Below are 24331 nucleotides of genomic sequence, written 5' to 3' on the forward strand. Positions count from 1 at the left end.
TGGGCAGAAGCAAGCTCCTGCCAGTTTCAGGAGTGCCAGCATACATTTTCTGGAATGCTCCAAGCCATCTGAGGTTATGTGGTGGCTTGAGTTGGGAACTCAGTGCCACGGGAACCTGTTCATCACTGTACCAACATACAGTGTAGAGGGAATGCCATGCCAGGGGCACCGCTGAAGACAGGCCCCAGGAAACCATCAATCTTACATGCCAGGAACATGGTGCATGACTATGAGCCTCTACTTTACAAGCCTCATCTCCAAGTACTCGTAGGTAAAGCTGTGCCTGGGACTCCCATCTGTTAAACTGCCTTAGGATCCACTCTGGATTTGCCTCTGGGTCCAGAGACTAAGTCCTTTGGCCTTTCTAGATTCTTTCCCCCTGGGCCCATCCTTTAGGGTGTGTCTTAGAATGTGGCTGATAAGTTTCAAACGAGAGCTTTGGTGCCTTCTTGACAAAGAGTCCGAAATCCTCATCTCCAAAGCTGGCATTGTGGCTTTATTTGTGCGTTGTAAAGATAAAGGTCACCCTCAACTCCTCTTTCCCTGATACGTGCCAGAGTAGAGAGGTGTGGGCAGACCACAGTGAGCAGAACCAGGTGTGGGTGGAGGTTGGCGTGGGCCCTTAGGGTTAGTCAGTAAGTGTGCATCCTGTTGGAGGAGAGGGCCCCAGGTGGGGGAGGCGGTCTGTGATACATTCTTTAGGGAGCTTGTACTTATCCCTCCTCAAATCGGGTTCCTCAGCTTAATGAGCCCTTATTCTTTCACTAGGGAAGAGAAGAGAGAACCCTACATGAAGGGCTGCCTAAAGCTGCCTGTCTGAAACTACGTGAGCAATATGGCGTGTGTGTGTGTGTGTGTGTGTGTGTGTGTGTGTGTGTGTGTGTGTGTGTGTGTGTGTGTGTTAGCTAGAGTCCTGGAAGGTGTCAAGGCCTCAGGTGTCTTCTGTTGAAGATACCTCAGAGGTTAGTGGTAAAGAGACAGGGAGATCCTAGGTCTAATTACTAGATTTGGAGGAATGTGACATCTTTAACTCAGCCCGAATTGCATTCCCTTGGGAGACAGGACTGGAGAGTGCGGCATCCTAAACTCGATGGAAATCCCCCCGCTGCCCTCCAGTCTTGCTGATGAGCTTTACCTCTGTCACCACAATGTCCCTGCTGACTGCCTTGCACATGTCATACACCGTAAGGGCAGCCATAGCAGCCGAGGTCAGTGCCTCCATCTCTACCCCAGTGGGGCCCCGGGCCCGGCAGGATACCTGGACCAGCACAGCATGGCGCGTGCTGTCTAACTCCAGCTGCACCTGCACATGGCTCAGGGCCACATGGTGGCATAGGGGAATTAACTGACTAGTTAGCTTGGCTGCCTGGACTCCAGCCAGCTGGGCCACCACCAGAGCATCTCCCTTCTTCAGCTGGTTCTGCTGGACAAGTTTGAAGGCCACAGGTCCAAGAAGAACCACAGCAGAGGCCACAGCCACCCGCTCTGTCTCTGGCTTCCCACCCACATCGACCATAGTTGCTCGCCCTGCTGAATCCACATGAGTTAGCTGATTTGAGGTTGGCCCTGGACTGGAGGGGACATCAGGGACCTGGGACCCTGTGCTAAGGCACTTAGAGTGAGTGTCGGGGTCTGGGTAGGAGCTGTAGTGTCTCTGAGGGGAGCCAGACCCCAGGCACCGCTGAGACAGAGGGAGGGCCATAGGGACACAGTGTCTTTTCCACAAAGTTGCCATCTGGTTAGAGAGACACTGTTTGGCACTTGGATTCCAAACACGGAGGGGATCCCAGGAGAAAGTGCTCCAACTAGCTGGTGGGGGATCTTGAAGCATCAAAAGTAGCCCTGAAAAGCAAGGGAAGAGAAAAGAGACTAAGCCCTCAAAGCAGTCCCTTCTCCACCTCTTCTCCTGCCCACTTCCTGACCCACCATGAGTTATTGTTCACACTGGAGAGAAAAGGAAGAACAAAGGCAGGCAGAGGAGGAACTGCCAGTCTTGGCTCATGCTCCTCAGCAATGGTAGAGCAAGATCACTTCTGGCTCCCTGTGCGTCTGACCTTTGTCCCAAGGCTTTCCTATACCATACCTAAGGCCTGAAGGATCAATAGCTTGTAATAGCCATTCATTTTCCTAAAACTAGCTAGGTCTCATCCTGGATCACCAACTATGGGCATTTTCAACTGAATTCTGGTGGAGAAGGAACATCAGTTGTGTCATTGACAGATAGGACATCAAATATACAATTTATCTACTTAAATAATGCCAAGTCCCTATGAGGACACCAAGTCAGATTGGCTCCCCTGTTCAGGAAACCTTGGGAATGCTGCAGACTACGGTTTCCCAAAGAGCAGACATAAAACCAATGTCTGCACCATGCCCGGCAGCAGACAGGAGTGGATACTTCCACCATGCCCCTGCCAACTCAGAACCAACAGGATCTCTAAGTGGTTCACAGGCTCGTGGGGGTCAGAGAGGCCCTGACCCAGGCAACTCTTGTTTTATGAAAACTAGGCCAGTCCACACGTTTCAGTTAAGAGAATTCATATGAGGTTGATGACCCCCCTCTGTCTCCTTTCCTTCATACTCCGAGCCTCACCCTTATCTGTCAGAGGGAAGGCCGTCAAGGCATTCCTATTCCTGGCTGTGAAGATGCATAGGCCAAGACCCAGTGCTGGGGAGATAACAGGAAGACAGATGACTAAGATGCCATTCTCAGGGGGATGCTCCTTTGTCTCTCAGGTTCTGGGTGGCTGCTGTGCTGGGGTGAACATCGGGCTATCTCTGGCTCATGGAATCTACTTTGTTCTTCTGGGCTACTGGGGCTACTTTGCTCCAAGCTTTAGAAGAAGGAACTATTCCCTTTGGGTGTGCCTTACTTTATCTCTTCCACTGTTCTAATTCGGAAGGGTGGGTCTGACCTGGGGGTCAGGCTTCATCTGGGGCCATCTGACATTGAGCAGAACATCAGCAGTCTTCCTGGATCCTTAGGGACCAACTCAGTTCCCCAGGACAGGACGCCACCCTGGGCTTTATGAAGCAGTGTCTTCACCTGAAGAAGCACCCTATACTTGAGATGCACGCTGTGCATACAGTCCTTGGAGTTAAGGAACTGGCAACTTCAAATGCCTGCCTGAGACAACTGAGGAGCCATATATATGCACAGACACAGTGGTAGAGAAGGGATATGTGTGTCCTGTTGGGAGGTTTCAGAGCTGAGGGCTCTCTATTTGAACTAGAGCTCCATTCTCTGGGAAGAAAGAGCTAACTCAGTGAGCATCAGGTCCGTAGAAGCCCCTGTCCTGACTTCCACAGACGGGGCTCTGCTATTCTATAGTCTGAACACAAGGGGGTTGCTGTGGGCAGGGAATAGCAGACATGGAAGGTTTAGGAAAAGATGAAGGAAGGCTTTAAAAAACACAATAATAAAGACTATTAAGAGGCAGAGCAGAGATTGCCTCACAGAGGGAGTCACCCCAACCCACAGGAACCCCCCAAAATGACAAGGGTGAATAGTTACGTACTGATAGGTCACCCACCAATGAGGATCATGGGCCGGTTCTTCATCTGGGCAATATTGAACATGCCTAGCATGGGGGAGGGATGTGCGGAGAGGAGAGACAAAAGTGAAACACATGGGTGAATGAATGTGCCCCAAACGTCCTGTGCACAGCCGCGGGCGTCCTGTCAAAAGCCCTCACCTGCATGGCTGCAAGGGCACCCAGTCTAGAAATGCACAGGGACCCAGTGTCCCCTCCTCTCCCAAAGACAATGCATAGGACTCCAGGGAGTCAGTGGTATCTTTCAGCTTGATAAAAGTCCTGGAGAATATCGGGGTTCCCTGTGCTACTAATGCTATGCCAGTTTCATCAAAGAAGAACTGCCACCCTCACACCCTAAGTCTGAAGTTCCAATGGAAATGGACAGAGGCCAAACCCACACTTAGAGCAGGCAGCTTTGGCCCAGGCTTGCTTTATCCTTCCACACTCTCTTCAAGCTTTCCTCCCACTGACTGCCCCGCCCCCTGGCCCTCCACCCCCACCTTCAAGCTTCCTCCCACTGACTGGCCCCCTCCAGCCCTCCACCCCCACCTTCAAGCTTCCTCCCACTGACCGCCCCGCCCCCAGGCCCTCTACCCCCACCTTCAAGCTTCCTCCCACTGACTGCCCCACCTCCAGCCCTCCACCCCCACCTTCAAGCTTCCTCCCATTGACCGCCCCGCCCCCTGGCCCTCTACCCCAACCTTTAAGCTTCCTCCCACTGACTGCCCCACCTCCAGCCCACCACCCCCACCTTCAAGCTTCCTCCCACTGACCGCCCCGCCCCCTGGCCCTCTACCCCAACCTTCAAGCTTCCTCCCACGGACCCCAGCCCACTCTTGTCCAGCCCTTACCTGCGTGCTGGCGTTTCTTCCTACCCACTGCTGCACCAATGATTGTCAGCAGCTCCTCCTCGGAGGCCCCCGCCCGAAGGTGGTCCCGCAGTGACACCTCAGAGTTTCCGAAGAGGCAGACCTGTTGTGGATGAGAACCAGCTACCTCATTCAAGGGCCTCTGTCTCCAGCTTCTAATCTGCTAGCCCCACCAACCTGTGCTCATACCTCCCACAGCAGGACTGCACTTAAGGCAGGACCCAGGGCCATGAGGGACGGAAGAGACCACATGGAGGTGCCAGAAAGGCTAGACAAGCAAGAGGCAAAATCATATTCCTTTAAGACTGTACAGTGTTTGTTGAGAATTTAAAAGATACAAAGGGAGAAGATAAGAATCCAGGGTTGCTATTATCCTTTGAGATACCTGACTGGGAAGCCCGACCAAGGGGGAACTGAGTACCCTGGAGGTGGTGCACATATCTTGTTTCCCATCAGCCCTTCCCGGTCCATTTCAGTATGAGCACAAATGCCTGCAGCTGCCCCTGATTCAGCCCACAGTCCCTGCTTGGTAGCTAAGCAGCTAAAGGTTTTTGGAGATGACAGCTTTGGGGGTTTTGTTTGTTTCTGAGACAGACTCATTTTTTAAGCTACGGCTACGTAGTCTAAGATAGCCGGGAACTGACAGTGCCCCTCTTCCATCTGACTCCCAAGTGCTGGGATTACAGGTGTGAGCCATCACACCTGGCCAGAGGGGACATCCTGTGGCCACTGAGTCTTGACTCAGTCATGGTGATGGGGATGGAAATAGGATGGTGACATGGTAGCTTAGAAACACCCACTCTTGCCACAGAGCCTTCTGCGTCAGCTGTGTGCTGAGACACAGAGGATGTGTGAAGAGACGGGGAGAGCTCTGGAGAAGTCATGGCTCTCAGCATGGGCATTCCCTCTTCCTACACCACCAGGCCCAGACTCCTCTCTGCCCTTCACTAGCAATACTAAACTGAGTCCTCTGTAGACTTCTCCACTGGGCTTCCCTGTGCTGCCTTCTGCCTGGAAGATGGAAGATCAGGAGGGAGGAAGAGAAGGCCCCAGCTTTCCTCCCTGTTCCCTCATCTCTACTGCAGCTGCTTCCCTCTTCGCTCAAGGCTGCAGCCTCACTGGACCCCAGTGACATCACTTCCTCCATCTCGCACCAAGGCGGGGCCAGCTGTTGGCTGTTGTGCCTCAGAACCACTCCGTGTCTCTTAACCATAACTCTCCCTCTAAATAAGCTTTTGTTCTCTTCTGACACCTGTCTCACATCTCCCACGGAGACCTCAATGGAGAAGCCGCCTGCATTCCCGGGCATTTCTGGCTCCAACCTAGGAAGGTCCCCATTTTCACCAACCCAGGGTCCAGTTCTTCCTCTACTCAAATGGGCCAACCTCAAACCTGCAGCTTCAACAGCAATCATAGAGGCCCCAGGCCCAGCAGCCACCCAATGCCCCTCCCCCTACACAGACCACCAAGCTCTTTTCATGACCCTTATTTTTCTTTTGTATATCTGTGTCTATGTTTCCTGTATATGGGTACATGTGCATGGGCCTGTGCTTGTGTGTATGTAAGCACATGCATGGAGGTCAAAGGTCAACATCAAGTATCTTTCCTAATCACATTGCACCTTAGTTTTTGAGAGAGGGTCGCTCACTGACCTATATTTTACTAACTCAGCTAGACTGGCTGGCCAGTGAGCTCCAGGGATTCTCATCTCTACCTTCCTGACACTAGGATTGCAAGCATGCAGCCATGCTTGGCTCTGCATGAGAGTTGGGGGTTCAGACTTGGGTCCCTGTGATTGAACAGAGCCATCTCCCCAGGACGACCTCACATCGTCACCCTCACATTCCTATGTGTCTTCACCATTGCTCAGTGGCCTTTTACTGAGTTTAAGTTCAAATCCAATGAAGATCACGTCTGCCTCTTGTTCAGAGACTCCCCACAGTCAGAAGATTGTTCTAAATCACAAATCTCAACAGTGTAGACCCCTAGATCTGATTTTAAGCAGTGTGAGTTCAGGTCTCAGACTTTCCTCAAGGCCTATCATCCTCGCTGCCAGAACTGGCACACATGGGACAAAGCCACTCTGCTTGTGCCTCCCACCTCTCTGAATCTGGCAATGAGTCCTTAGGGCCTTGGAGAAATGAGCCTTTCCATAGGCACGGGCCCAGACACAGAGCTAGCTTCAGAGGCTAACCATGATGAGACAAGAGCTATCAACTGTTCTGGTCTTCATCTGCCAGACCAAAGAACGAGGGGCACGCGCGTGCACAAACACACGCGCGCACACACACACACATACACACACACACATACACACACATACACACACACACACACACACACACCAGTTTTCATTCCGATCAATCCCAAGGTTCCCTGCACTGACCACTGACCGCCCCCCATAATCAGAGAGCTCAGGTAGAATGAGAGAGAACTGGGTAGTAAGGAGTCCTTTGGGTGAACGGGGCAGAGGTGCTCACCTTGAGGTTCCCATCAGCTGTGATGCGCAGCCGGTTGCAGGTCCCACAGAAATGTTCTGACATGGATGTGATAAAGCTGATCTGACCCTGGAAGCCAGGAACCTTAAAGGCCTAGGGGGAGAAGGGCAGTGGGATGGTCAGGGTGGGCTATCCTTCACTCCCAAGATCCCCTTTGCTGATGTCAGGACTCTACCCCTCAGCTCTCTTCAGTGTGGTGGGTGACTCGTGAGCCTTTGCCTGGCTTGCTCTGAAGAGAAGTTGCTATGGATACAGGTATCTGTGGGGATGAGAGGCCAAAAGAAGGCCATGTGGAGGAGAGGGACGGGATCTAACATGGCCTCTGGTGTTGCCTAGCCTTACCCATCCACCTCTAGGCTGCTCTTTTGGCCAGGGTACTGTTGAATACCCTGCTCCGCAGCTACACAGCAGTACCCTCCAAACTCTGACATCAGCAGGACCATCCCCAGCTCTACCCTCCTGCTCCCCAACCTTGGCAGTGCTAGCGTCCTCCTCTGGCAGCTTCTCCAGCCCTGGCCACCGCTGTTGAATGGTGTCCAGCATCTCCTTGTAGCTAACCATCTTCTTGAAGTTCCACTTGTTGCCTGTATGTAGTTGCAGGTGGCAGGGGAAGCTTTTGAACCAGAGATGAAGGGGACCCTGCCCGAGAATCAAATCACATCCAGACTTGACTCTGGAAGGTTCCACACCATTCCTCCCACCACCCCAGGTATGAGCAGTACCTGGGGCAGACCTGCCTTGAAGCCCAGCCACCCCTTCCCTCCCCACTGAACCCCTTGTGACTCACCGTCAAAAGGCATGTACTCAATGAAGCGCACGTCCAAGGGAAGGCCCTCTGTCAGGGCCACGAAGTCCAGAAGCTCGTCCTCATTCAGGCCTCTCATTACCACGCAGTTCACCTGGCCAAAGACAAATGTGCAGTGAGAGCTGTCCTCAACATGCTTCCCTGAGGATGAGCTCAGGGTCGGGGCAGCCGGGCGGGACCCAGCCCTTGCCTCTTGACACACAGTACCCCACAGCTGGGGTATTCCACAGGGGAAAACACACTGCTTTTCTCTACACCCAACCAGGGAGGAGAAGCAGGGGCTAGATGTAACTTGGCAGGAAGCAGTGGCAGAGACATGGCCACTGGCCAGGTGTCATGGACCCAGAGTCAGGAAGGAAGGCAGGAGTCAAGGGAGTGATAGACCCTCACCTTCACAGGCTTGTAACCCAGCTCTATGGCTTTGTGGATGCCCTCCATGACTTTGTGGAAGCCTGCGGAGAGGAAGAAGCAAAGATTCAGGGACCCCCTTCTTCAGGTAACAGCCAGAGTTATGTGGAACAAGTTTTTTCTCATGAGCCAGACAGCAAGCATCTCTGGCTACAAAAGCCTAGAGGCAGCATCCAGACTCTTGGCAGGTATATGACACGAACCTGGTTTTTACTAAACTCAAAGTATAGCAATACAATTTTTATTCTTATTAGCATTTTTTTTCGGATATGTAGGCATGTGTGCACATTCATGTATCTGTAGGGTACGTGCATACACAAGTAGAGGGTGTCGCTCCTCAGAGCTGTCACCCTTGACTTGTTGTCTTTATTTCTTTTTATGTAAATGGCTGTTTGGCCTGCATGTATGTGTGTATGTGTACCACATGTCCCTGGTGCTCATGAAGAGGCCACTGGGTCCTTGGAATTAAAGTTATTTTATTCACTAACTCATCAGTCCCATGGGGTTTTATCAGTGAGACAGAAATGGCTGTTTTCTCAGGGATACACAGTTGTCTAACAGGGGTTCATAGGTCATGCTCAATGATTAATGATCACAAATGTTATGTGTAACACACTCCTGGCTCCAAGGCCTGGATGTGGCCTGTGAGCTAGTTAGCTGACCCATAATCTGGCTGAGTATGCCTAGTCTACATGGGGAAACTGAGGCCCTGCTGCAGTCTTCACACACCACCGTGTATGATGCAGGCACCTCTTCTACTGGCTTGTTCTCAACACCTGCTCCCTCAGAGGCAGGTAAAGACCAGAGCGCCAAGGGTAGGGATGAGACCCCGATGTCAGCCATGTCCCTGGGGTGGGGCCATCTCAAATGTCCCGTCCCCTTCCCACTTCTCTGTGCATAGCCCCTCAGAGGAAGGGCCCTAGCTCCAAACTCTGTCCCAGGCCAGCAGAGTCTTGTCTTCTCACCCTCCGTCTTGCATGAGGTAGGCACCTGCCTTGCTCTGAGTTTTATCCCCTATGGCACTCCAGTGGATACAGAGACATTAGCTAAGGCTGTACTAAATGCTTTTATGTTTTGTTCCAGCAGCCTGCAGGGTCCACACATAGCCTGAGAACACAAGCTTTATCCCCAGGGTGTGTAAGGAGCTGGACATGATGGCATGTTTGTAATCCCAACCCCAGGAGGCGCAGAGGAAATACAGGGCTCACTGGCCGGTCAACCTAGTCTATTCCAGTGTATCTCAGATCAGCAAGAGATTCTGTCTCAGAAAATTCCTGACGGACAACCCATAAGGAGTAACAGCTGAGGTTGTCCTTTGTCTTCCACCCGTACACGTACCCACAAATACATAAATACCAACATGTCCCCCCCAAATATAATACAAACATATAAAATCACAGAACTGTATTACTACACTTTGCATTTGGTCAAAGTGGATACTGCAGCCCTCTCCAGAGAAAGGAGCCCAGCAGAGCTTAGTCAGCAGCTGAAAGGGTAAAAGCAGAAAGCTGTACCCGGGACAAGGAAGGAACACTCCAGCCTTCCAGACCCTCAGTGATGGACAGCTTACACCCCCAAGATCAGAGCAGAGTGCTCATGGTTACCAAGAAGCCAGACCCTGACCTAAGGGGAGCAGAGCATCAGGCTGGCTTGACCTGCCTTCACGGCATCCCTGAAGCCGCCATTTGGGAGGCGTGTGTGGGAAAATTTGCAGAAGGGTGAGAGGAAAAGAGGCACAGGAACCCTGTGTATCCTGGGTCTGACACTTCAGGACGACCACCAGCTGGCCCACCTGTCTCCAGGTAAACAATTTGGCCTTGGTATTCATTCCTTACTGAGTACACATCCGTAATCCAGACATCAGGAGGAAGTGGTAATCCATACATCAGGAGGAAGTGACACCTACAGAGACCCCCCCCCCCCACAGAAACCCACAGAGCCCTGTCAGATCCCTGGGGAGAACCACACCACAACCTGTCTGTGGTCACCTTTTCTGCGGACAATAAACTCAAACTTGGCAGGAACTAGAGTGTCCAGGCTGATGTTCACAGCACTGAGTCCTGCCTGCTGAAGCGGGGGCAGCAGTCGGGCTAGGTTGATGCCGTTGGTGGTGACACCGATGGTTCTCAGCCCTTCCAACTGATGAAGTCTGGCTGGAGAGATAAGAGGGGTACATTAGACTGTTTGTCTTGGTAGAAGAACAGGAAGGTGTACTCCAAAGGGACAGTGTGTAGACAGGTAGTCTGCAGTCTCTTGCAAACCAGGCTGGGCTCGGTAACAAGAGTGAAAATTAAAACCAGGGTAAGAGAGCGGCTGCAAAGATGCCAGGTTCAGTTCTCAGCACCCATAGAGCAGCTTACAGCCATCTGTCATTCTAGATCTGGGCATGGGGTGGGGGACGCCGAAGTATTCTTTTGACCTCACCAGGAACCAGAAATACATATGGCACACATACATACAGACAGACTCTATACATAAACATATATACTCTAAAATAAACAGAAACCAGATAACCAATAGCTGAAGCTCTGGGCGCTTGTCCCCGGGGTGAGTGCTCTGCTCAGTAAAGCCATGGAACAGGGATTGTTCCTCATTTAGTAGACAGGAAGGAAAGAGGCTTCAAGAGATGAAGGAAATTTCTTAAATTCCAAAGTTAGTAAGCACAGTTGAGGGGCTAGAGACAGAAGGCCAGAGGTGGATGAGAGGGACCTTTCCCAATCATTCTCCACTTGGCTCTTCGAAAGAAGACATCTCTCTGAACCCGGAGGTCACTGGCTTGGTTGGGCTGGCTGGCCAGCAAGCCCCACACTCCATAGATCCTCCTGTCCCTGTCATCACTCAGCACTGTTATACATGCGCATAGACCAGCGTACTTGGTTTTTTACTTGGGTGATTGGATATGTATGAACCCAGGTCCTCATGCTTGAACAGTAGGCACTTTACTAAGCCATCTATCTTCCCAGCCCCCAGAGCGAAAGGAATCTTAAAGAATTACACACGAAAGAACTGGGAAAGAAAACAGTGAGGTTGAAAACACCCTATGTGGTCATTCAGATCCAAGAATGTCTGGGGAAAGATGCGCCGTGAGCTACATTCTGATGTGTTCAGTGTCTCTGAAAGGACTGCTGGCAAAGGACTGGTCCCAGGAGTGGCGCTATTGGTAGGTAGTGGAACAAGAGATGGAACCTGATGAGTGGTCCTTAGGTCATGGCCAGGGGAGAGGGGTGATTAAGGAAGGAGTAGGGCTCTGAGGAGCCTCAATCTGTTCCTGGCTGAAGACTGACTGAAATACATATTCCAGCCTTCACCATAGTCAGAGCCCATGAAGCCCACCTGACCCTGAGTCTCCAAAAGTCCTTTTTCTATATAAAGTCAGTTGCTAAGGGTATTTTATTAGAGTAACACAAAGTTAGTAATACAGTGTCAAATGTTCAGGGCAGCTACTTTCAATGACAAGACTGCAGTTAGATTTAGATTTTTAAAAATAACTATATCTTTTCTATAATAAACAAGTTTTTTTTTTTTTTTTTTTTTACAATGTAGGTGTCCTAGTTAGGGCTACTGGTGCTGTGATGAATCACTACTACTTAAAGCATCTTGGAAAGAAAAGGGTTCATTTCACTCACAATTCCATATAAACAGTTCATCATCAAAAGCAGTAAGAGCAGGAAGCTGGAGGCAGGAGCTGCTGCAGAGGCCATGGAGGGTGCTGCTCACTGGCTTGCTCCTCATGGCTTGTTCAGGCTGCTTGCTTATAGAACCCAGGACCACCAGCCCAGGGATGGCTCTACCCATAATGGGCTGTGCCCTTCTCCACCAATCACTAGTAAAAATAATACGTTATAGACTTGTCTATAGGTCAATCATATAGGGGCAATTCCCTGACTGGTATTATCTCTTCCCAGAAGACTCTAGCTGTGTTAAGGTTAAAAAAAAAAAGTAATAAAAATACTAATGTCATAAAATAAGATTCTAGGATAAAGAGGTGTCACTTCTCAAGCCTGCTTTATGACACTTGGGTGGGGTTAAAGGGCAGAAATGGCACAAGTTTCAAAGTCAATGAAAAGGAAAAAGTGATGCACTCTTTATAAAACATTACAGGGCAATCAACGAACTGGGGTTCTCCTGAGCTCATGTAAACTGGCCAAGCTTAATCACAAAGGCTGTGTCTTTAATCTGCCAGAGAAATCCCGAAAATGATTAACTATAGACATTCACAAGTGATATTCCTGGAACAGAAGGAATCAGAGTCAGAAGGGAATCAAGGGGAAATGAGGAAGAAAATCTGAAACCAAGGGGTAGTTTAATCTGGGTGATGGTGTGTGCACTGGGTGATGGTGTGTGCACTGGGTGATGGTGTGTGCACTGGGTGATGGTGTGTGTACTGGGTGATGGTGTGTGCACTGGGTGATGGTGTGTGCACTGGGTGATGGTGTGTGTACTGGGTGATGGTGTGTGCACTGGGTGATGGTGTGTGCACTGGGTGATGGTGTGTGCACTGGGTGATGGTGTGTGCACTGGGTGATGGTGTGTGCACTGGGTGATGGTGTGTGCACTGGGTGATGATATATGCACTGGGTGATGGTGTGTGCACTGGGTGATGATATATGCACTGGGTGATGGTGTGTGCACTGGGTGATGGTGTGTGCACTGGGTGTTGGTGTGTGCACTGGGTGATGGTGTGTGCACTGGGTGATGGTGTGTGCACTGGGTGTTGGTGTATGCACTGGGTGATGGTGTGTGCACTGGGTGATGGTGTGTGCACTGGGTGATAGTGTGTGTACTGGGTGATGGTGTGTGCACTGGGTGATGATATATGCACTGGGTGATGGTGTGTGCACTGGGTGATGGTGTGTGCACTGGGTGATGGTGTGTGCTCTGGGTGATGGTGTGTGCACTGGGTGATGGTGTGTGCACTGGGTGATGATATATGCACTGGGTGATGATATATGCACTGGGTGATGGTGTATGCACTGGGTGATGGTGTGTGCACTGGGTGATGGTGTGTGCACTGGGTGATGATATATGCACTGGGTGATGGTGTGTGTACTGGGTGATGATATATGCACTGGGTGATGGTGTGTGCACTGGGTGATGGTGTGTGCACTGGGTGATGATATATGCACTGGGTGATGGTGTGTGTACTGGGTGATGGTGTGTGCACTGGGTGATGGTGTGTGCACTGGGTGATGGTGTGTGCACTGGGTGATGGTGTGTGTACTGGGTGATGGTGTGTGCACAGGGTGATGGTGTGTGCACTGGGTGATGGTGTGTGAACTGGGTGATGGTGTGTGCACTGGGTGATGGTGTGTGCACTGGGTGATGGTGTGTGCACTGGGTGATGGTGTGTGCACTGGGTGATGATATATGCACTGGGTGATGGTGTGTGCACTGGGTGATGGTTGTGTACTGGGTGATGGTGTGTGCACTGGGTGATGATATATGCACTGGGTGATGGTGTGTGCACTGGGTGATGATATATGCACTGGGTGATGGTCTGTGCACTGGGTGATGGTGTGTGCACTGGGTGATGGTGTGTGCACTGGGTGATGGTGTGTTCATTGGGTGATGGTGTGTGCACTGGGTGATGGTGTGTGCACTGGGTGATGGTGTGTGCACTGGGTGATGGTGTGTGCACTGGGTGATGGTGTGTGCACTGGGTGATGATATATGCACTGGGTGATGATATATGCACTGGGTGATGGTGTGTGCACTGGGTGATGATATATGCACTGGGTGATGGTGTGTGCACTGGGTGATGGTGTGTGCACTGGGTGATGGTGTGTGCACTGGGTGATGGTGTGTGCACTGGGTAATGGTGTGTGCACTGGGTGATGGTGTGTGCACTGGGTGATGATATATGCACTGGGTGATGGTGTGTGCACTGGGTGATGGTGTGTGCACTGGGTGATGGTTGTGTACTGGGTGATGGTGTGTGCACTGGGTGATGATATATGCACTGGGTGATGATATATGCACTGGGTGATGGTGTGTGCACTGGGTGATGGTTGTGTACTGGGTGATGGTGTGTCCACTGGGTGATGATATATGCACTGGGTGATGGTGTGTGCACTGGGTGATGATATATGCACTGGGTGATGGTGTGTGCACTGGGTGATGGTTGTGTACTGGGTGATGGTGTGTGCACTGGGTGATGATATATGCACTGGGTGATGGTGTGTGTACTGGGTGATGGTGTGTGCACTGGGTGATGGTGTGTGCACTGGTTGATGGTGTGTGCACTGGGTGATGATATATGCACTGGGTGATGGTGTGTGTACTGGGTGATGGTGTGTGCACTGGGTGATGGTGTGTGCACTGGGTGATGGTGTGTGTACTGGGTGATGGTGTGTGCACAGGGTGATGGTGTGTGCACTGGGTGATGGTGTGTACACTGGGTGATGGTGTGTGCACTGGGTGATGGTGTGTGCACTGGGTGATGGTGTGTGCACTGGGTGATGGTGTGTGCACTGGGTGATGGTGTGTGCACTGGGTGATGGTGTGTGCACTGGGTGATGGAGTGTGCACTGGGTGATGGTGTGTGCACTGGGTGATGGTGTGTGCACTGGGTGATGGTGTGTGCACTGGGTGATGGTGTGTGCACTGGGTGATGGTGTGTGCACTGGGTGATTGTGTGTGCACTGGAGGATTAGAAGAGCTTGAGGCCAACTCATGAACTAAGGAGACTTTGTCTAAAACAAGACAGTTACACACCACAAATACATACACATGTACAAAATCATACACACACACACACACATACACACACACATATATATACTACAACATAAATATATGCATGTGTGTGTACATATGTGTGTATCTTAAAGTGACAATGCTGGCCGTAACAAGACAACTGTATGATATTCTTAACATATATTTGTCTTTTAATTGGCAAAGAGATGGGTAATACCCAGATGACAGAGATCATAAAGAGACACGTGGTAATGGAGAGAACAAAGTGTTAAACACATAATGAACTTTTCAAAGTTTACCAGAGCTTCTGGGAAGTGCTTTTTATGTAAGGGAAACAGCACTGAGTGCCAACAAGACATGCAAGGAAGAGGTTGTTCAAGGTATATGTGTTTTTAAAATTCAACGAAAGCGGATACAAAAGGGAACATTAAGAACTTTCAGAGAAAAAGAAGCAAGAACCAAACAAAGGGGGGACTGGACTTGCCATCAGCAGGACAACAAAACCACAAAGAGTTAGATGTGGCACTATCCTTCTTAACACAACTGCAGGAGAGATCCTCAAAATCAAATGTTGTGTGTCAGGTTTGGAGAGACAGCTCAGTAGCTGAGCGTGTATACAGTTCTTCTGGAGGGCCAGAGTTCAGTTCCCAGCACCCTCAGCAGGTGGCTCACCACCACCTATAACTCCAGCTCAGGGGATCTGACGCCCTCTTCTGGTCTCCTCGGACACATCACTTGTGTGCACAAGACCCCTAAACCCTATATACAGAATAAAAACCAACTTAAAGCAAAACAAAAAAATCAGCGGCAGCCCATATTTAGGTCATAGTCTGCATCTTGCCAGGTCTGAGGAGAAGAGGCTTTGGAAGGAACACAAGGAGGCAGAGTGGTCAAGGCCTTGCTGAGTTGACACAATTTGAGCAGGAACACAGCAGAGGGCAAGTTACAAGCTCCTGAGAAAGGCAATGCTATGGCCAGAGAGGAAGGAGGGGGCAGAGAAGTGGCTAGCAGGAGCCTGGTCCCGGGCCTCGTGGCGAGGACTTTGAACTTGATGTCATAACGAGCCCCTGTGATCTAGCAGCTGAGACCTTGGAAGAGGTGAAGCTCTCCCTAGCCACCATCCCTCACCAAAACAATAAATAGAAGCTCTCTTAGAGAGTGTCAATGTCTGCAAGAGTGACAGCTGTCAGATAAGCAGTAGTTAGCAATGGAGTCCCACTGGAGGAGACAGGAGACAAGAACCTCAAATGTCAAATGTCCATCTCACCCACGATGTCCACCACATCTGGACGGATGAGAGGCTCCCCACCAGTGAGCCGGATCTTGTCCACACCTTCCTTCACAAAGAGACGGGCAAGGGTCAGGATCTCCTCTGTGGTCAGTAGGTCAGCTTTGGGGGTCAGGGACACACCTTCCTCAGGCATGCAATACTGACCTGAGAAAAGAAAGGGCAAAGAGGAAGGAGACAGGTGTGGAAGGCAGGTGTGGATGCCCTGCTCCTCAACAGACAGTCATCCTAGCAGTTGTCCTGAACCCTATCTGAATGGTACAAAGTCACTCAGCATTTCTCATCTCCCTGTAATCTGACCTTACATCCCTCCATCAGGGAGCTGAGGGTTGGGGTTAAAGATGATAAATTAGACCAAAGCAGAGTGTGGCTCACAGAAGGGGAATGCCTGAGACACTGGCTCTTTCAGTTTGAGGGCATCCAGGCAGACAAACCTACAAAGGCCAGGGCCTTGGCCTGTGTCTGACAGCGCAATCCATTCTTAGCCAGTCTAGCTGTGACAAAGTTGCCTCTTCTGTGCAAGCCAAGAGATGAAGAAAGTGATTTGGCTTGGTGAAAGCCACTGTCCTGTCACTACAGCGTCCCCAGGTCCATCCCAAGCACAGATTTGTACCAGGTTGAAAAACCTAGGGGCTCTTTGTCAAGAAGGGCAGATTAAGATAGAGGTGAGCCTTGGAGTGGGGGTGGGGACACCATTTCTCTCTGCCTTTATCAGGCTGGATCTGCTAGACTCAGGGGCATGTCTGCCCGTCAATGGGCCATATGGTGGCCCCAGACAGCTAACGGCACAGCCCAACACACAATCACAAAGAAAACACGGTGAAGTATCTTGCTAGTCTGTGTGCACTCATGTGTATTCGCAGATGTGCAGGTCAGAGGTCAACCTGGAGTCTCCTCTTCAGTCACTCCTCATCTTACATTTGGAGACAAGGTCTTACTTTTACCAGGTGTTTGCTGACTCAGCTAGGATAACCAGCCAATGAAGGGGTCCACCTACCTCTGCCTCCCAGCACTGGGATTATAAGAGAGCACCCCATGACCTGCCTTGTGTGTGTGTGTGTGTGTGTGTGTGTGTGAGTGTGTGTTGTTTTAACATCTATTCTGAAAACTGAAATTAGGGTCTCAAACTTGCATGGCAAGCATTTAAGCATTTACCAACTGGGTCACCTCCTGACCGTCCCACAGTTTCCTATGCACGTGATTTTGTTAGATTCTTTGGACCCCAGCGACCAGGTTCTTGATGTGAACTTTGAAGACATCAACATCTTATAACACTATCAGAAGACTGGAGATGCCTACTGGCGTCACAAGGTCAAAGAAGCACACAGAATGCACCCCTGGACTCTTGAGGACCGAAGACACGGTGAGAACCATGTGTGGTATAATTTGTTTGGGTAAACACTTAACAATGCACATGCATTTACTTACTCAACACTTGTGAAATATAGGAAAAGACAGAGCGGGGCAGAGAAGGAGGGAGCAGGTGAGGATAGCGGGGAAGGGAGTGGGGCTGGAAGGAATGAAGCAGGAAAAGCCACACTGTAAGTCTCCAGCAGTGGACACCCCCCTCCCCCAGAGCATCCCTGGGATAGCAGTGGGTTGTCGGTGTGGCTGGTGCTGATCCAACACAGGACTGGGGTACCTCATGACCATGGCATCACTCCTCTGCAATGCCCATACCCTCTCCCCACCCTGACACCCACACACTGGCTGTGTCTTGGACTTTGAAAAGAGCCCTAAAGAGGGAGACCGACCCCAGAACTACTCTTAACCCTAAACCTGATCACAACTATTTCCAAATCTAATCTCAAAGAGACTCTAGCTTCTATAATCCAAAAGCTAATTTCAGCCCTGTGTAGTAGCCACTACTGGGTTGAGTGGGAAGCAGGGGAGGGCTGACTGGGAGTGACTGCAGATGTTACTTCAGCGGAGGGACAGTGGCCCAGAGACTGCCCAGGAGACTCACATCGGAGGTTGCACTTCTCTGTGAGAGAGATCCGCAGGTAACTGTGCTTCCGGCCAAAGCTGTCCGTGAGGAAGGCAGAGAAGGGAGCCGCGTGCTCCTGGAGGAACTGGAGCCTCATGGACAGGCCCTGTAAGGACAGGGACAGGATGGAGTTGAGTCCTCCTTGCTGGGAGACCAGCGAGATGGTCCAGGTGTGGTGAGCTGAGGTATCCCAGAGATGAGCTCCTCTCCCTTGCTCCGCAGCACCTCCAGCCCTTCCAGTTCCCCGCAGTAACTGGTACTGTCCGTCGCACTCACTGAAGGAAAGTTCTAAAACTTCCCGACAGGATTTAGCCCAAGCCAGGTGTATTCAAGATGGAGGTGGAAGAGCGTGGGAATTCAAGATTTTTCTTTGTGTATTCCCTTCCCAGTGCCAAAAGGAAGGATTAGTCAGCCATTGTGTAGCCTAGGGGAAGACTGGTGTAGACTTCAAGGAGACAGGTTTGGGGCAGAATGGCACCTTCTTGTCCACCAACAGCTATAGGGCATCACTCATGAGTCACTCCTGCTTCCGAGGGGTGGTCCTCCCTCTAATTTAAAGTGAGTTGTGCAAAGACAGGGGAGGAGCAGAAATAAATCCAGGAATTAGGAGTAAGAGGACCAAGAAACATGACTCAGCAGAAACCTGAGAGCAAGCCTGGCCAAGGAGTAATTAAGGAGCTGGCCCAGCCCTCCAACACACACCCTTCCCTTCCTCTCAGCCATCCAAGCACATTGGCCACTTGGATACAGGAAGCCCCGCCCCTGACTCTTTCCCCTTCCCTCATCTCATGACCTACTTCCACCCCACCCCACTTCTTATAGTCTCCTAGAGGTGGGGGCCTTCCCCCAGGATGCTGACTACAGTATGTCCAATCACTGTGTAACATATAGGCCTGTGCAGAAACACTTCCAGGCTGGTCTCTGCCAAATGGCTTAACCCTGTTCCAGGTTCTCAATACTCGTGCCAGATTTCCCATAGAGCTTCCAGGACAGCTGGGGAGGCCTGCTAGCAAGATGACTTCCTCTCAGTGCCTGGACTCTGTATTGCGCAGCCAGGGCTGAGGACACTTTTAAGCCAGAAGAGCAATCCTGGTTGAGTGCAGACAGGTAAACCTGGATTACGAATATGGTTCTAGTTATGGACTAAGCACCTGGATCCTTTTAAATTCCTGCCATGCCCCTGCCGTGGGATAGTGTGCAACATGATGTTATCCTCTACAAAGTTTATTTGCTCAAGAGCCACACAACTTTTTTTTTTAAGCAAACAAAATATTAACAAAAAAACCAACCCAAAAAAAAAAAAAAAAAAATCACCCACCCACCTATCATTTTTATGCTATGACTGTGTTGAGCCTCATTTGAAGCTATCTTCGGGTACAGGTGGCTTGTGGGTAGTTTCTGAAGGATTAGGACATTCTAGAGACACTGTGTTCCTCGCTGTCTATCTGAGTTTCCAAAAGATGGTGCTCCCAGGGAACTGGAATTTCCCCCATGAGTCTCAAGCTAGGAGAAGGAGTAAAACTCCATTTTTCCGTTTTTCACTATTAATTTGATTCATTTGGCTTCTTGAGGACAGTGGCCAAGCTTGGCTGGCTCCAGCTGGGCATGGGCTCCAACAGACATGCCTGCTCAGCTTGCTCTTCTTTCTTCAAAGTGGGAACAAGCCCATCTACTTTAACCTAAGGTCCCTTCTAAACAATGTCAGTGACGGCCATCTGTGCTGGACATCACCCAGTTGCCAGAAGCTAGAACTGCCTAGGAGACAAGCCCCTTGGGGCATGCAAGAGATTATCTAGATTAGATTAATTGATGTGGAAATTAAAATGCCTGCTTTACAAGCATGTGGACCTGAGTTCAATAACCAAAGCCCATGGTTAAAAATCTGGTGAGAGGAATGGACAGATCCTGGTGCTCACTGGCCAGCCAAATCAGCAAGCCTGGTTACCATTAAAGACCTGGTCTAAAAAGCAAAGCGGATGGCACCCGAGGATTGACGCGTGAGATTGTCTTCTGGCTTTCAAAGACATGGGCACTTGCACTTGAACACACATACCACACGCACAAGCACTGCCCTGAGCTTTGTTAAATGGCCTTCTACCCAGTTCCCTGAGAGTGGGAGTCTTTGCATCTCTGGTTCCTGACCAGCATAGTCCACTCTCCTGAGATGTAGAGTTCAAGGAGCTCAGTAGGCTGAAAGCAGAGAGGAAAGACCCTTCCAGCATTGTCCTCCCTGCTCTCCCAGCACTGTCCTCCCTGATCCCCCAGCACTGTCCCTCCCTGCTCCCCCCAGCACTGTCCTCCCTGATCCTCCAGCACTGTCCCTCCCTGCTCCCCCCAGCACTGTCCTCCCTGATCCCCCCAGCACAGTCCTCCCTGATCCCCCCAGCACTGTCCTCCCTGCTCTCCCAGCACTGTCCTCCCTGATCCCCCAGCACAGTCCTCCCTGATCCTCCCAGCACCGTCCTCTCTGCTCCCCCCAGCACTGTCCTCCCTGATCCCCCCAGCACAGTCCTCCCTGATCCCCCAGCACTGTCCTCCCTGATCCTCCCAGCACTGTCCTCCCTGCTCCCCCAGCACAGTCCTCCCTGATCCCCCAGCACTGTCCTCCCTGCTCCCCCAGCACTGTCCTCCCTGCTTCCCCAGCACTGTCCTCCCTGATCCCCCAGCACTGTCCTCCCTGATCCTCCAGCACTGTCCCTCCCTGCTCCCCCCAGCACTGTCCTCCCTGATCCCCCCAGCACAGTCCTCCCTGATCCCCCCAGCACTGTCCTCCCTGATCCTCCAGCACTGTCCTCCCTGCTCCCCCAGCACTGTCCTCCCTGCTTCCCCCCAGCACAGTCCTCCCTGATCCCCCAGCACAGTCCTCCCTGATCCCCCCAGCACAGTCCTCCCTGATCCCCCCAGCACTGTCCTCCCTGCTCTCCCAGCACTGTCCTCCCTGATCCCCCAGCACTGTCCTCCCTGATCCCCCAGCACAGTCCTCCCTGCTCCCCCAGCACTGTCCTCCCTGCTCCCCCAGCACTGTCCTCCCTGATCCCCCAGCACAGTCCTCCCTGCTCTCCCAGCACTGTCCTCCCTGCTCCCCCAGCACTGTCCTCCCTGCTTCCCCAGCACAGTCCTCCCTGATCCCCCCAGCACTGTCCTCCCTGCTTCCCCAGCACTGTCCTCCCTGATCCCCCCAGCACAGTCCTCCCTGATCCCCCAGCACAGTCCTCCCTGCTCCCCCAGCACTGTCCTCCCTGCTTCCCCAGCACCATCATCCCTGCTCCCCCAGCACTGTCCTCCCTGCTCCCCCAGCACTGTCCTCCCTGCTTCCCCAGCACTGTCCTCCCTGCTTCCCCCAGCACCGTCCTCCCTACTTCCCCAGCACTGTCCTCCCTGCTTCCCCTAGCATCATCCTCCCTGCTCCCCCTAGCACCGTCCTCCCTGCTTCCTCAGCACCATCCTCCCTGCTTCCCCTAGCACCGTCCTCCCTGCTTCCTCAGCACTGTCCTCCCTGCTTCCCCAACACTGTCCTTGCTGCTTCTCCAGCACCATCCTCCCTGCTTCCCCAGCACTGTCCTCCCTGCTTCCCCAGCACTGTCCTCCCTGATCCCCCAGCACAGTCCTCCCTGCTTCCCCAGCACTGTCCTCCCTGCTTCCCCAGCACCATTCCCATGCTTTCTCCTGCACCAATTTCCTGTCTTCAACATCCACTTGCCAGTTTTGCTCTTTTCTGGAATTCTGAACACTTAGGTGACTCTGCCTTTGCCAGAGTCACCCAGAGTCCTTTAACCCCACCACAGGCAGTGGGCTCAGGCTTCAGCCCAGAACTCCTTTCTGCCTCCAGAAAGTCAGAGAAGGAAAAGGCCTACCTAGGTTGAGCTCAATCTGGTCAGGAAGCTGTCTGTCCTCCCTCAGCCTTGATGGCAGCTCCTCTCGATTTCCTTTGGCTCCCGTGGAAGCTGTGCACCCGTCCTCAGACTGCCCCTTTCCACTCTGCACAGTAAGCTCCCACTTAGCTTCACTTCTCTTTCACACCCACACCATGACATGCAGGATGCCCAGTGAGCACCCCCCATAGCGCTCCACCTCGGACCACCAGAGCCCTGAGAAGGGCAGGCAGAGGGTCCCTGTAGGAAAGGAAGGCAGGGTGAGGATCCCGATGTTTACACCTCTGCTCCTGGCAGCTCTATAAAGGAGCTGAAAACATAATTTCACCTCCCCTCTAAGATGATCTTTCAGGTCTCATGCCCTATGCTCTTGTACAAGGTGAGCCGGTCTAAGCCTCTGGATTTATAGACAGAAAGCAAGGGAAAGGTAAGATCACAGGTATGTCTTTTTCTGTCTGCTGCTCCACCTAACTCATTAGATGTGCTTCAAGCATCCAAAGCATGTTTGCTGGCTTGGCCGGCTGCAAGCACTGAGGGAAACACCAGCGGGAATACTTAGAAAGGCCGAGGGAGCCCAAGCATCCAGGAACTTTCAATTGGTGCAAGACAGAATGACTGCTTGCCTTATTAGGAGGAGGGGGACCAACAGGACCCAGGACAGCACCTGAAGCGAGGGGCTTGTACAGGTGTTGAGGTTTAAGGTCCTGCCCTACTGTGCCCGAGAGAAGATACACTTGGTTCGTGTGAGGACAAGGGGCCATCAGCTAGTCACGCTGCACAGGCCCCTCACAAAAAACACAGAATCAATTATGAGGAAATTATTATTGAATAAAAATTTTTTTCTTAGTATGATTTTTTTTTAAGAGCTCTCAGAGTAACCTCGGCTGCCCTAGCCTTTTTCACTCAATCGAGTACAAAGTTCAAGGGTTTGGAAAGCCCTGTAACAATAAGCCTGCTTTATCTGAGGATCCCAGAGAGGCAGGTCCGAGGAAGTGAACACTCTGACATAAGCCTGCCTACGTCTTGAGCAAGATGGGAAAGGCAAACATTGTGAAACTCAGAGTCTCAGGACCTCAAGCTCAGTCCTGGAAGACAGAAGCAGATGGATCCAAACAAAATGAAACAGTTTCGCATGTTTCCCCAACCATGTAGATAAAACTACAAATTTAAAACCTGCTGTAACTGGAAACACTCGGAGAAGTGCAATAGAGGACCTTGCCCCACATATGAAGACAGGCAGGAACTCCTTAAGCCGAGCTTGGACTTGTTTTGTTCCTCATCAAATGAGGCCAAACCCTCCCAAGAGAAACAAGGTAGGTCATGGCACCTTGCCACTACAAAGTGACAACCGACTGTGTGTGGCACCTGGCTAACCATATTTTTAGTCCTTGTCAAAGGAGCAGGTGTCCGGCGACAACTGACTGCACTGGCACCCTCCAACCGGGGGGTGAGGAATAATGCTTAATAGGTTGGGTGGAAGAGAGGGTAAGACAGCTCACTGTAATGTAACTCTCACTTTCAGGTAGCCCCCCTTTTCCTGCTTCAACACAGCTACCTGTAAGAAGGTGAGTGTGTAGGGGAAACTGAGGAGTCCCTCCCGTTGGGTAGGAGTAACTCAAGCAGCCCATGAGTGAATACCCAGGGTCCTCCCCAGAAGAGGCCTTCAGGACAGAGGGTGCGTTCTGCATGCACATCAGGGTGACATGCCTGGATCGCCTTCCAGGTAGGTGTGAGCGCAGGGGTGGGCTCACCTCCCTGGTAGATCTCGAGGGCTCCCCGGGGCGGGGCTGCGTCACCGGAGCCCCCGAGCTGCAGCCCCGGGCATTGGACCTCAGGAGCCGCCGCAGCATCCGGGTCGCAGGCCGCGACGCCATGAAGTCAGCAAAGGAAGTACTTGGTCTAAAGTGGGCCTCCAGAGTACTCTAGCCCGGGACCTGGCGTAGGGTCATTTCGGAGGGGCGGAGCAGAGGGCGGCGCCCAAGCAACCAATCAGCGAGGAGGCTGCTTCGCATGGCCCTCTGGAAATTGTAGTCCACGCGTTCCGCCCCCTTTTAGTATTGAAGCCGGTTCTTCTGCAGACCTGCCAAGTCAGGGAGGGTTACGCCCTTTTCCTTCAGCTTTGCCTGGTCCTGGATTTAAGCTCTCTTTAGATGCAGAATTTAAAGGGGTGGCATAAAAACTTTTAGGCAAGTTATACTTATTTTTTTTCTTTTTGTTATGGAGGGGTGTTACACAGGGTCTCAAAGGTGGAGCTAGCCCTGGCTGCCCTGGAACTTGCTTTGTAGACCAAGTTGGTTTCAAATTTACAGATAGCCTTCTGCATCTGCTTTTCGAGTGCTGGGATTACAGACATTCAATTCTGACTCGAATGG

General features: G+C 51.6%; 1 protein-coding gene across 3 annotated transcripts; it reads right to left on the reverse strand.

The window, feature by feature from the left end:
* Positions 1-492: 492 nt before the first annotated feature.
* On the reverse strand, positions 493-23862 carry MOCS1 (molybdenum cofactor synthesis 1). Of its 3 annotated transcripts, none has more exons than XM_080917263.1 (11): positions 23711-23862; positions 18067-18193; positions 16080-16247; positions 10105-10269; positions 8099-8160; positions 7691-7802; positions 7375-7487; positions 6886-6996; positions 4388-4508; positions 3534-3581; positions 493-1842 (listed from the first exon to the last, which is right to left on the reverse strand). In XM_080917263.1, exons 1-11 carry the CDS (start codon positions 23831-23833, stop codon positions 1082-1084), a joined length of 1911 nt encoding a protein of 636 aa, XP_080773389.1. In that variant the 5' UTR covers positions 23834-23862; the 3' UTR covers positions 493-1081. The 3 variants fall into 3 exon arrangements, with proteins under 3 accessions (XP_080773389.1, XP_080773390.1, XP_080773391.1); XM_080917265.1 differs by having other exon boundaries at positions 1704-1842; positions 3519-3581; XM_080917264.1 differs by lacking the exon at positions 16080-16247.
* Positions 23863-24331: the final 469 nt, after the last annotated feature.

This window comes from Micromys minutus, assembly GCF_963924665.1.
Source record: "Micromys minutus genome assembly, chromosome: 5".
In the NCBI taxonomy this organism is placed as follows: Eukaryota; Metazoa; Chordata; class Mammalia; order Rodentia; family Muridae; genus Micromys; species Micromys minutus.

Coding starts and splice junctions, on each gene's coding strand:
- MOCS1 (XM_080917263.1), bottom strand. CDS start 23,833: ATGGCGTCGCGGCCTGCGACCCGGATGCTGCGGCGGCTCCTGAGGTCC. Junction 10,270..16,079: donor AGATGTGGTGGACATCGTGG/GTGAGATGGACA, acceptor TTATCTCTCCAG/CCAGACTTCATCAGTTGGAA. Junction 8,161..10,104: donor GTTTATTGTCCGCAGAAAAG/GTGACCACAGAC, acceptor TCCTCTCCGCAG/GCTTCCACAAAGTCATGGAG.